At 40.5% G+C, this 12,175-nt stretch overlaps 1 protein-coding gene across 4 annotated transcripts in view; it reads left to right on the forward strand.

The window, feature by feature from the left end:
- The first annotated feature begins 401 nt into the window (after nucleotides 1-401).
- The window catches only part of SHPRH (SNF2 histone linker PHD RING helicase), a 90,842-nt gene continuing 79,068 nt past the window's right edge, over nucleotides 402-12,175 (forward strand). Inside the window, exons 1-2 of one of the 4 annotated variants that reach the window (XM_070256205.1) lie at nucleotides 402-736; nucleotides 10,917-11,587. In XM_070256205.1, coding sequence (XP_070112306.1) covers nucleotides 10,949-11,587 — 639 coding nt within the window. In that variant the 5' untranslated portion in view covers nucleotides 402-736; nucleotides 10,917-10,948. Of the gene's footprint in view, nucleotides 737-767; nucleotides 946-10,916; nucleotides 11,588-12,175 lie in introns of those variants that run through there. The other 3 variants (XR_011434358.1, XR_011434359.1, XM_070256206.1) reach the window with 3 other exon arrangements.

Genomic DNA, 12,175 nt, shown 5'->3' on the forward strand with positions numbered 1-12,175 from the left:
GCATAGCTTTCAGCATGTCCACCTTCGTGAGAAAGAGGCTTTCTCTCAGTGAAGAGAAGGAAAAAAAGGCTAAGATATTGGAAGGCCAACTTCAGCACAATACATGTAGTTTTTCACTCACCTTAAAATATTTACTCACATTTCCCTGGAAAGTCTTTTTCAAAAAACTTTTTTGAGGGAGATAAGCCTCATCGGTACCTAATTAGTGGTTGCTTTCTAGAATCAATAAAAAAGATGCGTTTGCACAATTCTTGTCTGCCTTTTTACCAAAGCTATAAATCATTTACACCCGTCACTTGCTTCAAGGCGAGCCCCGCCCCTTCAGCAGGGAGCCCCGCCCATACAGGCTTAGAGCCCCGCCTCCTCCTTAGAGGGTCCAGCCAATCCTGTACAAATTCTTTAATAGCGTCGGGCAGAGCTATCGCGAGACTTTAGCTGTAGCCTTTGATAGGCTTTAACCGTGTGGACTTGCGCAGAAAAGACTCATGAAGCTATTGCGGGAGGAAAGGGGCGGGGCGCCCCGACGTGCGCGTTCACCTTGACCCCACGCTCCAGCGCGCGCCCGGCAGCTAGGAGCTGTGGTTTCTGGGTCCCCACGGAACCCCAACATAAACCAGCATAAAGCGCGCGCCCACCTCAGGCGGATGTTCGGTGGGTGGCCCGTGATCTGCGGGGGCATTAGAGGGCCCCGGGCCGTGCTGCAGAGAGGCTGAAGAGGCTTGGAGAGCCAGTCTTGGTAGGCGCTTGGGTGATAGAGGGTCAGGGGTCAGAGGTCGGGGACGGGAAAGGTCTCTGGACGGAGACAGGGAGGGAGGGAGGGAGGACTCAGTTGCTGTGGAGCCCGGGAAGTTGAAGGGCTGAGAGGCAGCCGCAGCGCGAGTCTCCCCGACCCTTCCCCATCCCGGACGTGCGGGCCTCGGGACGGCCAGGCTCCCCCGGGAGAAGGTGAGGCCGTGGGAAAGCGGGCTGTACTTCTCCCAGGGGCCGGGGCCTGCGGAGTTTTGTTCGGGGGTCCGAGGGCCTGTCGTCGCGCCCCTTGGGCTCGCGGTGGCTTGTTTGCCCGGCTTGCTGCAGCGACCCGGCGCCAGCACCCTGCTCCGAGTCCCGAACCGCTCTGCAGCCTTTCGGAAGAAAACGGAGTGGGGATCACCGTTCGCTGCAGAGATGCCTCTAGAGGCCGCAGCTGGGCAGCCGCCGAGCTTCTGGGTGCGCGGGATCGCAACGCAGCAAGAGGGGAGGCCGAGGCTTCTAAGTTAGTCCGAAAGTTCTCAATTACCTTCGGGGTCTGGTTCATTACATTCGCATTCAAAGCCACCCTTGCACTTTGTACTTTTTGACTCCAACGTAGTTGCTAGGTTTATGAACGAAGCTGTGTTAGCTGATGATTGACAGTCACTGTCTGATATACAGTATTACTAAATAATGACCATTAGGCTTGTGCCTTTTTTCTAGGTAACTTGACATTAGCCACGAGGTAGAAGTCCTCGGTGTTTGATGTTTTCTTGCTTGTATTTAAATTAACTTGAGGCTTTAACTGAACAAAATAAAATAATTTTAAAGTCATTATACCTATCTTTTGATAGAAAAAATGATGAAACTCCCATGGATAGAAGTGATCCATGAGATCTGTACTGTCACCGAAAAGACTGGTTGGTTTATGATCATTAACCGTGCAGGAAGCAGAGTAGTAGTGGGCAGTAGTTGGTCTTCCTAGAGCCTGGAAGGACCAGTTAGCCAACAGGCTGGCAGATTGAGAATAGAATAGTTTACTTTTGAAAGATGCTGTTGTATATATCCTCTTTTTACCCAGCCTAAAAGAATTGTACTTATAGAATTATTAAATCTTTTGTGAAGAGTTCAGGCTAGAACAATTTGGGGGAAACAGAATCTACTGGTGAAAATGCCTCTTATGAGGGCATTTTTCAAGCTCATGCAGTTAACACATATTTTAGAGTTCAACAGATGTAAATACTCTCACCCTACTGGAGTTATCACTACAGAAAAAGATTGTGGGCATGCCAGGTCGTCAGGAGCTTTTCAGTCATCAGTAATGATTAGGCTTCATTTGCATAATGTTCACCCTGGACAGCAATGTGGCAAATGCATACTCCTTGTTGCCTTTGATAGCCTAAAACCAGATCTGTCATGCATTTGCTGTAATTCAGGATTGGTTTGTGTCTTTTAATGAAGAGAGAATAATTTGGAGGAAAAAAATCAATTTATTTGTTGTATTGTCTTAGTAGCTTAACATTTTGTGTTTATGTTTCTAGCAATCTGATAGAAGTCAGTTTTCTCTGTCTGATTCTGTGCCAGAAATAGTAAGGAATAGTTTCATATTACCAATAGTCTTCTAGAATGTGATTGAGAGACACTTGTTCAAAAAGAAATGTGAGTAAAGTACTGTTAGGTCCTTAGAAAGAGAGAGAATATTCAGGGAGTTAGAGATCTTTGTTTCGCCTTATTTTGTATATCTTTTTCATCCTGGCACTAACCTGGTATTGGGGGTACAATGCTTAATAGGGTACTATTCCTGCCCAGCTTTCAAACAGCTCAAACAACTGAGCAAACATTCATGATCCCCCCTGCCCCTCTCTCCAATCTTGTTTTGGTTAACTCTTTTTCTAAGAGATCTCTATCTAGGAATAACTTCATGAACCAAAGAAGATATCATTTAATCAACTCTACTTATCACCATAATGTTAACTGGCAGCTAGTAAGTCAAGTACTAATAAAATTCTATATATCAAACAGTTAAGAGCACTGTAGCAGTTGAGATCAAGGGGAAGAGGCCTGTAATTCAGCATACCTGGTCATGGAAGGTTTCATGGGGAGATTGGGACAGTGATAGGCAGAAAAATGTGAAAGGGCTTTTCAAGTATAAAGCTTTTTACATTTAAATGTGGGACAGTAAAAGTGTGGTCCATATAGAAAACTGCATATAATTGTGTTTTACCCAAACACTGATACTTAAGGGGGAGGAAGAAGAAGTGGAACCATCAAAGGTGTGATTCATGTGGTATGAAGAAAACCAGGAGAATGATTTGGAATTGGAATATGATTAGAGATATATAGAATTTTATTAGTACTTGACTTACTAGCTGCCAGTTAACATTATGGTGATAAGTAGAGTTGATTAAATGATATCTTCTTTGGTTCATGAAGTTATTCCTAGATAGAGATCTCTTAGAAAAAGAGTTAACCAAAACAAGATTGGAGAGAGGGGCAGGGGGGATCATGAATGTTTGCTCAGTTGAGAACTGAACAAAAGGAGAGCCTTGCTGGAAATCCTGGTATTTATGTTTCTCAGCTTATCATTATAATTGATAAGCACTTTCAGCCTGTAATGTTGAAAGAATCAGGTTGGAGGCAAACATCAGGAGTGTGCAAATTATAGTGATATAGGTAATTCTAAAAGAGACTGGATGAGTGTTACCAGAGCACAGAATAAACAGTTAAAGAAATGTGTTCTGGTTCAATATGTCTATTACAAGATTGTTGTAAGAGAAATGTCACACGTTACCTCCACTTACAATTCATTGGCTAGAACTGGTCATGGGACTATGCAGTGCCAGTTGGGCAGACATATCCCTCCATAATATACTTTGGAAGGAAAGAAATGGATTTTAGTAGGCAGCAGGTTATCCAAACTTGGCTACACAAAGGAATCACCTAGGGAGCCTAAAAACTCATGGGGCTAATGCCTGGGTCCTATCCCCAGAGATTCTGGCTTAATTGGCCGTGAGGTACCTGGGCCTCAGGATTTTTAAAAGTCCCCCTTCGGTGATTCTAAGGTGCAGTTAAATTTGAAACACACTGATCTAGGATCCCCCATCCCACTACATTAAAGTTTGGATATTGTAAACTGGAGTTTATATTGTTCTCAGGTTGGTGATGATAGCAACTGCCACTTACTGAATATGTGCTAAATTTCTGTTACTGTGCTGTTGTATTTCATTGTCTCTAACCATAGTCCCACTATCATTCCTATTTTAGAGAAGAGAAAACTGTCAGAGAGAGGCTAGATAACTAGTCCAGTGCCACACAGTTAGTAAATGCCAAAGCTAGAATTAGAACCTAGGGCTTCAAAGCCCACATTCTCACCTGTCCGCCGCATCACTCTGCAGATGTGAGACTCTATAGCTGGTTGCTTTGGGGGGCGTTAAGAGTTAATGATTCCATAATTACCATGTGATTAATACTACTGTGGTTGGTGTGATGGATTGTGTAACTGGCCCAATTCCCTCCCCACCCCCTACCTCATATCCACACTCTTTGCCATGACCAGTTGTACCCAGTAAAGAAGTGTAGTATATTTCCTCACCTCTTGACTGAAGTCCATCTGTGTCACTTTTCCTTTGGCTCATGGAACCTTAGTGGTTTTGCCATGACCAAGCACTTTGAAAAGTACTTGTGTAATTGGATTTGCACTTTCACACCTGAGCCATTGCCGGAAGAACATGCCTGGGTTACTTTGCTGGTCCCCGGAGGAGGATGAGAACTACGTTAAACAGAGCCAAACTGCCTCTCCAGAAACCTAGCCTAGATCAGCCAGTCGTCAGCTAACCTGCTCATCTGTGAAAATAAATGGTAGCTGTCTCAAGGCATTGAGCTCTAGGGTGGTGTGTTACAGAGCATATTTGTGGCAGTAGTTAACCGATAAGCTGGTAGAGCCTAACTTCTCAACATTCCAGCTGAGTGACCTAATTCCAGTATTCCACCCTGTGCTTTGAGGAGAACTGGACAAAGATAAACACTTAGGTTATTAGGGGCTTCCTATGCTATTCTGATCTCTTATCAAGATAAGAGAGGAGGTAAGATGCTTGAAAAGTGATTAACCGTAGTCAGATGGATTATAGACCATCACCTGCACATTGGTAACCAAGCGCTGGCTAAGGGAATGGAATTCTCATGATTGGCGTAGACCAGCCCTGGTGTGTGTGTGTGTTTGTTTGTTTGTTTTTTCCTCATTAATTTTTTTTATTGTGGTCATAACAGCGTATAACATAGTGAGATTTCAGTTGTACATTATTGTTTGTCAGACACCATGTAAGTATGCCCCTTCACCCCTTGTGCCACCCTCTGCATCCCTTCCCCCGGTAACCACTAATTTATCTCTGTCCGCAGGTTTGTTTACATTCCACATGTAAGTGAAATCATACGGTGTTTGTCTCTCTGTCTAGACCAGCACTGTTTCATAGACGTTTTGCAATTATGAGAATGTTCTCTGTCTGCACTGTCCAGTACACTAGCCACTAGTCACATACGGTTTTTGAGACCTTCAAGTGTGGTGAGCTCAGGAGCTGAGTTTATATTATTGTTTAATCTTATTTAAAGTTAAATAACTACATGCAGCTTGTGGCAACCTTACTGGACAGCAGAGACAAACAACTTCCTTGGGGCTGCTGAGAAAACCACCCTCCTTATAAGTCACAAGGCCACCGTGTTCCTCAATAAAAGGGAAGTTCTATCAGCAAGGAAGCAGGGTAGATCTTAGCTAGATAAGTAATGTTACTTCGCTTTCTTTTATGGTTATCGTTCTATTCAGATTTTCTATTTCTTGGGCCAATGTCATTCATTTATATTTTGTTAGTAAATTACCCATTTTATCTAGATATTTCAAGTTTATTAGAATAAAGCTGTTCTTAATATTCCCTTATAATTTTTAAATCCCTCCTGTATCTACTTTTTGTTTTTGCTTTTTAAATCAGCTTTATCAAGGTATAATTTACATATAATAAAATCCAACAATTTTAAATGTCCAGTTTGATGAGTTTTGACAAATGTGTGCAATCATGGAATCACCATTTGACAAATGTATACAATACAGGCTTTATGACACTTTCGTTACGATGCTTAGAACGTTTCTGTCACCCCACAGCTCTCCCTCCAGGTCCTTTACTGTCAGTTACCTCTTACCACTTCCTGGCGCCTGGTAACCACGAATCTGCTTTCTCTCACTAGGTTTTTGCCTTTTCTAGAGTTTCGTGTAAATGGAATCACAGTATGTAGCCTTGCACATCTGGCTTCCTTCACTTAGTGTAATGCCTTAATAATTCATCCTTGTTGTATATATCAGCAGTTTATCATGGAGTAGTGTTCCATTTGTTTATCCGTTCACCAGGAGATGGACATTTGGGTTGTTTCCAGTTTGAGGCTTTTATTAGTAAAACTGCTGTTAACATTCAAGTTTGTCTTTTTTTGTGAATCCGTGTTTTTATTTCTCTTTGGTAATACCTGGGAATGGGATTACTAGGCTTCGCAGAAGGTATGTATTTACTTTTATAAGAAACTGACAAACATTTCCTGTTGGCGTGTTGGAGAGTTCGGTTCCAGTTGCTCTATAGTCTCAGGTTTGTGAATTTTAACCATTCTAGTGGATATGTAGTTTCTCACTGCAGTTTGTGGGTTGTATTTGCCTTGACTTAATGACTGATGATGGTGAAGATATTTTCATGTGCTTATTTGCCACTTATAGATCATCTTTGGTGAAATCTGTTCAAAATTTTTGTCCATTTTTTTAATAAGGTTATTTGTCTCACTGTTGATTTCTGAGAGTTCTTTATATATTCCACATACAAATCTTTCATCAAATATTTGTTTTACTAATAGTGTCTCCCATCTGTGACTTCCCCTCTCATTTCCATAACAGTATCTTTTGAAGAACCAAAGTGTTTAATTTTGATGAAGCTTAATTTATCATTTTCTTATAGTCTCTGCTTTTTGTGTCCTATTTAATTACTTTTTTTGCCTAATCCACTGTTACTTAGATTTTCTCCTCTGTTTTCTCCCAGTTTTATAGTTTTAACTTTTATGTTTCAGTTTATGATCCATTTCAAGTTAATTTTTATATGTGGTGTGAGGTAAAGGTCAAAGTTCTTTTTTTTTTTGCATATGGATATCTGTTTATTGAAAAGAATATTCTTTCCCCATTGATTACCTTTCAACTTCTTTCAAAAATCAATTGACCATACTTAGGTGGGTCTATTTCAGGACACACTATTGTGTTCCATTGATTTACATGTCTGTCTCTATACTGTGACCACACTGCTTTGATTACTGTCAATCTAAGTGCTGGAGTCAGTGTAAGTCTTTCAACCTATTCTTATTTTTCAAAGTTGTTTGACTTTTCTAGAACTTAGGCATTTCAATATAAATTTTAGAATCAGCTTGTCAGTTTCTAAAAAAAAAATCCTGTTGGGATTTTGAATGAGATTTCTTTGACTCTAGATCAATATCCAGGACTTGGTATCTGGAGTCTTCCAGCCCATAAACATAGTACATAGGATGTCTCTATGATTATATTACCATACTGTTTTCTCTCTTTTTACATAGGCTTGACAATTTTCAGAATAAAAACTTTTAAAAATTTAAAAAAATTAATTATAAAGAAATGTAAAAACGAGAAAACATATATATTTATACACATATTTTTCATTTATGATGTTTTTATTCCTTTGTGTAGATCCATGTTTCCATCTAATATCATTTTTCTTCTGCTTGAGAACTACTTTTAACATTTCTTGTAGTGTAGGTCTATAGGTGATAAATTCTCTTGGCTTTTGTGTGTCATTTTTTTTGCCTGAATTTTTTAAAGATATATTGCTAGATTTAGAAGTTTATGTTGAGAGAAATGCCTAAAGCAGGAAGATGGGGCTAACCTGAAGAGATGGTCTTGCTTTTCAGCAATTTAATTAAATTGTATACCTTTTTGTGGTTGTCCTTGTGTTTACCCTGATTAGGTTTCTTTAAGCTTCTTGGTTCTCCAGGTTGATAGGTTTTAGCAAATTTGGAAAAAATTTTTGCTTCATTTTTTTCTTCTCCTTTCCCATTTCCTCCTGAGATTCCGGTTCCATGCATGCTGGACTGTTTGATGTTGTCCAGTAGGTCTCTGATTTTCTGTTTTTGTTTTTCCAGTCTTAGTTTCTTTCCCTGCTTCTTTTTGGTGAGGAAGATTGTCCCTGAGCTAACATCTGTTCCAGTCTTCCTCCATTTTGTATGTGGGTCGCTGCCACAGCATGGCTTGATGAGTGATTTGTAGGTCCACATCCAGGATCCAAACCCACGAACCCCTGGCTGTTGAAGCAGAGCGTCCAAACTTAACCACTTCACCACTGGGCCAGCCCCCTCTACTGCATTTTTGATAGTTCTGTTGTTACTGTGTTTAAACTCATCTGCGTTTTTTCTGCCATGTCTCATCTGCTGTTAATCTCATACAGGATATTTTTCATTTCAGATATTGTGTTTTCCATCTGCATAAATTCCATTTGGGTCTCTTGTATACCTTCCATATTTCTTCATCATCTTCATGTTTTCCTCTACCTTCTTGAACATATTCAAATTGTGTACGATGGCTGTTTGAGAACTCTACATGATGCTTTGTTTATTAGGAGTCTTTCCACAAGCAGTTCTAGCCATGTACGAGTTCCAGGGATTGCTCCACCTACTTCTGCTAGTGATTCTTCCTCCAGCTTTGAATATTGCCCTCACACAAAGATCCAGGTCATCGCCCTCTCAGAGACTCAAGGGACTCCTCTGCGTATCTCCAGAGCCTCCTCTATGAGCAGCTCCTGCCTCTCTGGTATTTTTGCCCCACAAATTCTAAGTTCTGTCCCCTTAACTCAAGAGAGACCACTGGACCCTGTTTGAGTTTCTTCTCCCTGTGCTGTGCCTGGAAAGTGTCTGCTAGGGGTAAGCTAGGGTGGGGAAGACCAACCATTCTGGTTTGCCTGGAAGTAAGGGGTTTCCCTGGATTTGGGACTTTCATTGCTAAAACCAAGAAAGTCCCAGGCAGACTGGGAAGAGTTGGTTACCCTAACTGGGGCTGTGGTAGAACTTCCTTCATTTGTTTCATTTCTTTGAGGGATCACTGTAGCAACTGCTCTGTAGTTATACCCATTCTGCTATTGAGTCATTGGCCAAGTTATTTTTTCTTTTAAATTTCAGTAATAGATTACTTTTCTAAAATTGCTAATTTTTTTTAATAACCATCTTTTTTGCATTCTGACTTCCTGCTTCTATTTCATGAAAACAGTATTTTATCTTCTTGAGAATGTGGTGATGTCAATTGTATGTGATATAAAGTCCTATTCAGATTACTCTACCTGTTTCCTTGGGTGAAAGTTTGTCTTTGTTGATTTATTCTCCTGTTGGAGATCCCTTAATGTTTGATTGTTGCTTGTGAGCTCATCTTTGTAGTTGAGTTTCCCTGCTTCACCTTCCATTGTCTCTGCTTGTACGGTTTGCTGAAGGAGAGGGTCAGAAGCAGCTGCTGGGACTTGTTTTCCATTGTGTTGAGTGAGAATGGGGAATTGGTGAGAACTCTCTATAGGCAGAATTCATTGTCATCTGCTTTTTTTCTTCTGTAGTCAGTAAGAAAGGGCATCTTTCCAGTTTAGGGACTGCTCTCCCCAGGAAATAGATACTCGCATCACAGCTACCTTGCCTTTAGGAGAGGTAGGACAGGCAGGGACCTGCCAGTTCTCACTTTATTGCTCCAATATTATCTGTGTTTGTAGCCCTGGACCCACTTTGGTTTCCTCTACCAGGTCCGCCACCATTGAGCTTGGAAGCCCTCTTGATGGTGCTCCCATCTTTTGTGCTAATACATTCACCTGTCACTTCGCTTTTCAGATTGATTCCCTCTGTATTGTTGTTTAGGAATTCCTCAAAGTTTCTCCTCAACTGAGATTTCTCCTAGTGGTTTTGTTCTGTTTTAAACAGGGCTGTATATTTCTGAATTGTTTCTTTGCAGCACATTTCCCGTTCTCTCCTAGATTTGCAGCAGAGTGGTTCAGGATGGGGGGAGTCTGTAGGGGTAGAGGGGTGTCAGCTGCTCTGTGTGCTCAGTTTGTCATCAGACATCAGTACATCATGTACTGTGCTCAGTACATCAGTCTGTACTCAATTAGAGATAGCGATTTGATCTATACGTCTTTTGTATCCTCCCCTAAAATACAGCACAGTACTGAGTACTTAATGGGGACTCAGCAAATACCTGATTGGATTCTACTGAAAAATGGGATTATTGAGAATATTTCTTAAACTCTAGTTGAAGTCAAATTTTAATTGTCTACACATTCATTTTTTTTCAGCTACATGGTAGGAATAGGCAGCAACCATCATTATGACTTTATGATTTAATCTCTTTGAATTGTTCTAGATTTCATATAGGAATTGGCTATTATTTTAGCAAGGGTGTAGTTTGGGCCCTACTTTATATAGGCTTCTTTCAGCCTGATTTTCTCTTTTGAGATCACAAATCTTTCTTTTCTTTTTTTCCTGCACTTTTTCTTTTCTTTTTCTTTTATTATCTCTGCCCCATTTCTTCTGGTTGCCATCATTACCTTATTCTTGGCCCAGCTAGCCCTCTCATCTTTTTTATCTGCTAATCCACAAAAAGAAATACATTTTGGTATTTTCATCATCCTTTTTTGAAAGAAAAGATACATTTGTAGGGATTTTTTAAACTATGTAAGGGTCAAGTGAAGTTTTGTTAACTCTTTGGGATTATAAAATAAAATTGAAATTCTGCAGTGATGCAGACATGAGTTTAAATGGTACTAAAACTCTTCAAATATGCATTTCCGGGATATTTGAGAGATTCACCTTACTGTCATGCTGCTCATTAAATGTATTTTTAGAATTTATTTTAGATAAATTGTTTTTATTAAATTTATCCATTGAACAGCAGTAAGACCATTAGAATTTATATCATGCCTGAGATTAAGGTCAGTATGTTCTTTAGCTATATTTGACTTATTAAAAAATACTATCCATTGTTTTGTGTATCTCTCTGAAGATTTCATACTATGGGTATGGACTATAAGTTTATGCTGATTTTCTCCTTGGGAAATTTGTCAGGAACATTTTGATACTAAAATCCTCTCTTGGAATGCCTACTGTTTTTTACCTTCTAGAATTCACGTTTACCAACCAAGAAAACTTGAAAATGAGCAGCCGACGGAAACGTGCTCCTCCGGTGAGGATAGATGAAGAAAAGCAACAGCAGCTCCGTTGGAATATGCATGAGGACAGAAGAAATGAACCCCTCCTCTTAACTGATGACGAGCACTCCTGCCCTGGTTCAGATTCCTCTTCTGCTCATTGCATCATCCTAGATGATAGTCTGAAGGAAGAAGTGGCTCCCAGAGATAAGAAGAGGTGTTCGGAAGTGGTGAGCGTCTCAAAATCAATCGACAGAGAAGAGACTGGTGGCACTTTTTCCCCTCTCTCTGTAAAGCTGAATATTGTGATTTCTCCCTATCACTTTGATAATTCTTGGAAAGCATTTCTAGGAGAATTAACTCTTCAGCTTCTTCCTGAACAGAATTTAGTTGAAAATTTTTCTGAAAGGAGTTTTACCTTGATGAGTTCCGAGTCCAGCAATCAGTTCCTGATCTGTGTTCATTCAGAATGCAAAGATGTAGAGAAACAGGAAAAAGGCCTCAATGAGCCAGTCAGTGTTTATGACAAAGGTATTCGAGTGGAAGCATCCTTCAGTGGAGAAATGTTAGAAGATTTGGGCTGGCTGCAAAAGAAGAAAAGAATAAAACTTTACCAAAAACCAGAAGGAAATCGCATAATCAAGGTACTCGATTTCTGTGATGTCTTTTAAGGCTCTTCTGCGTTGGGCAGTCCATTTTGAAGTTAACTTAGAAGGAAGGTCTAAAAAGCCAGAAATAAGTCTCTCATTATCAAGTTTCAAAGTACACTTTATTTTGGGCTTTCAGTAACCAGTAAAAAATATTTTTTTATAGCTAATCACTTCCAGGCTGTACTCCTTCAAGGAGGTCTTCCTGATTCCTCCTTTCCAGCTCTGCCCTCAGTGACTTATTTTGGTCTTCATTATCTCCTCCTCTTCCTGTGGCAGTCCTTTAACCATTTCCCTGTTTGCCTTTTCAGTTCCTCCCTCTACTTTGTCTCTGGAATGGCATATGAATGCAAATGGAATTCTCTTCTTTACTGCCTGCAGAATTGAGTATAGTCTGGCACATAAATCCCTCCTTTAGTAGTAGACAAGTAGCGCTTGTCAGCTTCTCCAGCCTCATCTTAGATCATTCTGCTTTGTTTTCTGTCCCAGAAATTCCAGATTGATATGTTTCCTGCACGTTCCCTGCCATCTTTCTGCATCTTTGTTCTTTTGCTCTCACAGTTCTCTCTGCCTGGGTTGTCCCCT

Source organism: Equus caballus, chromosome 31 (assembly GCF_041296265.1).
Source record: "Equus caballus isolate H_3958 breed thoroughbred chromosome 31, TB-T2T, whole genome shotgun sequence".
In the NCBI taxonomy this organism is placed as follows: domain Eukaryota; kingdom Metazoa; phylum Chordata; class Mammalia; order Perissodactyla; family Equidae; genus Equus; species Equus caballus.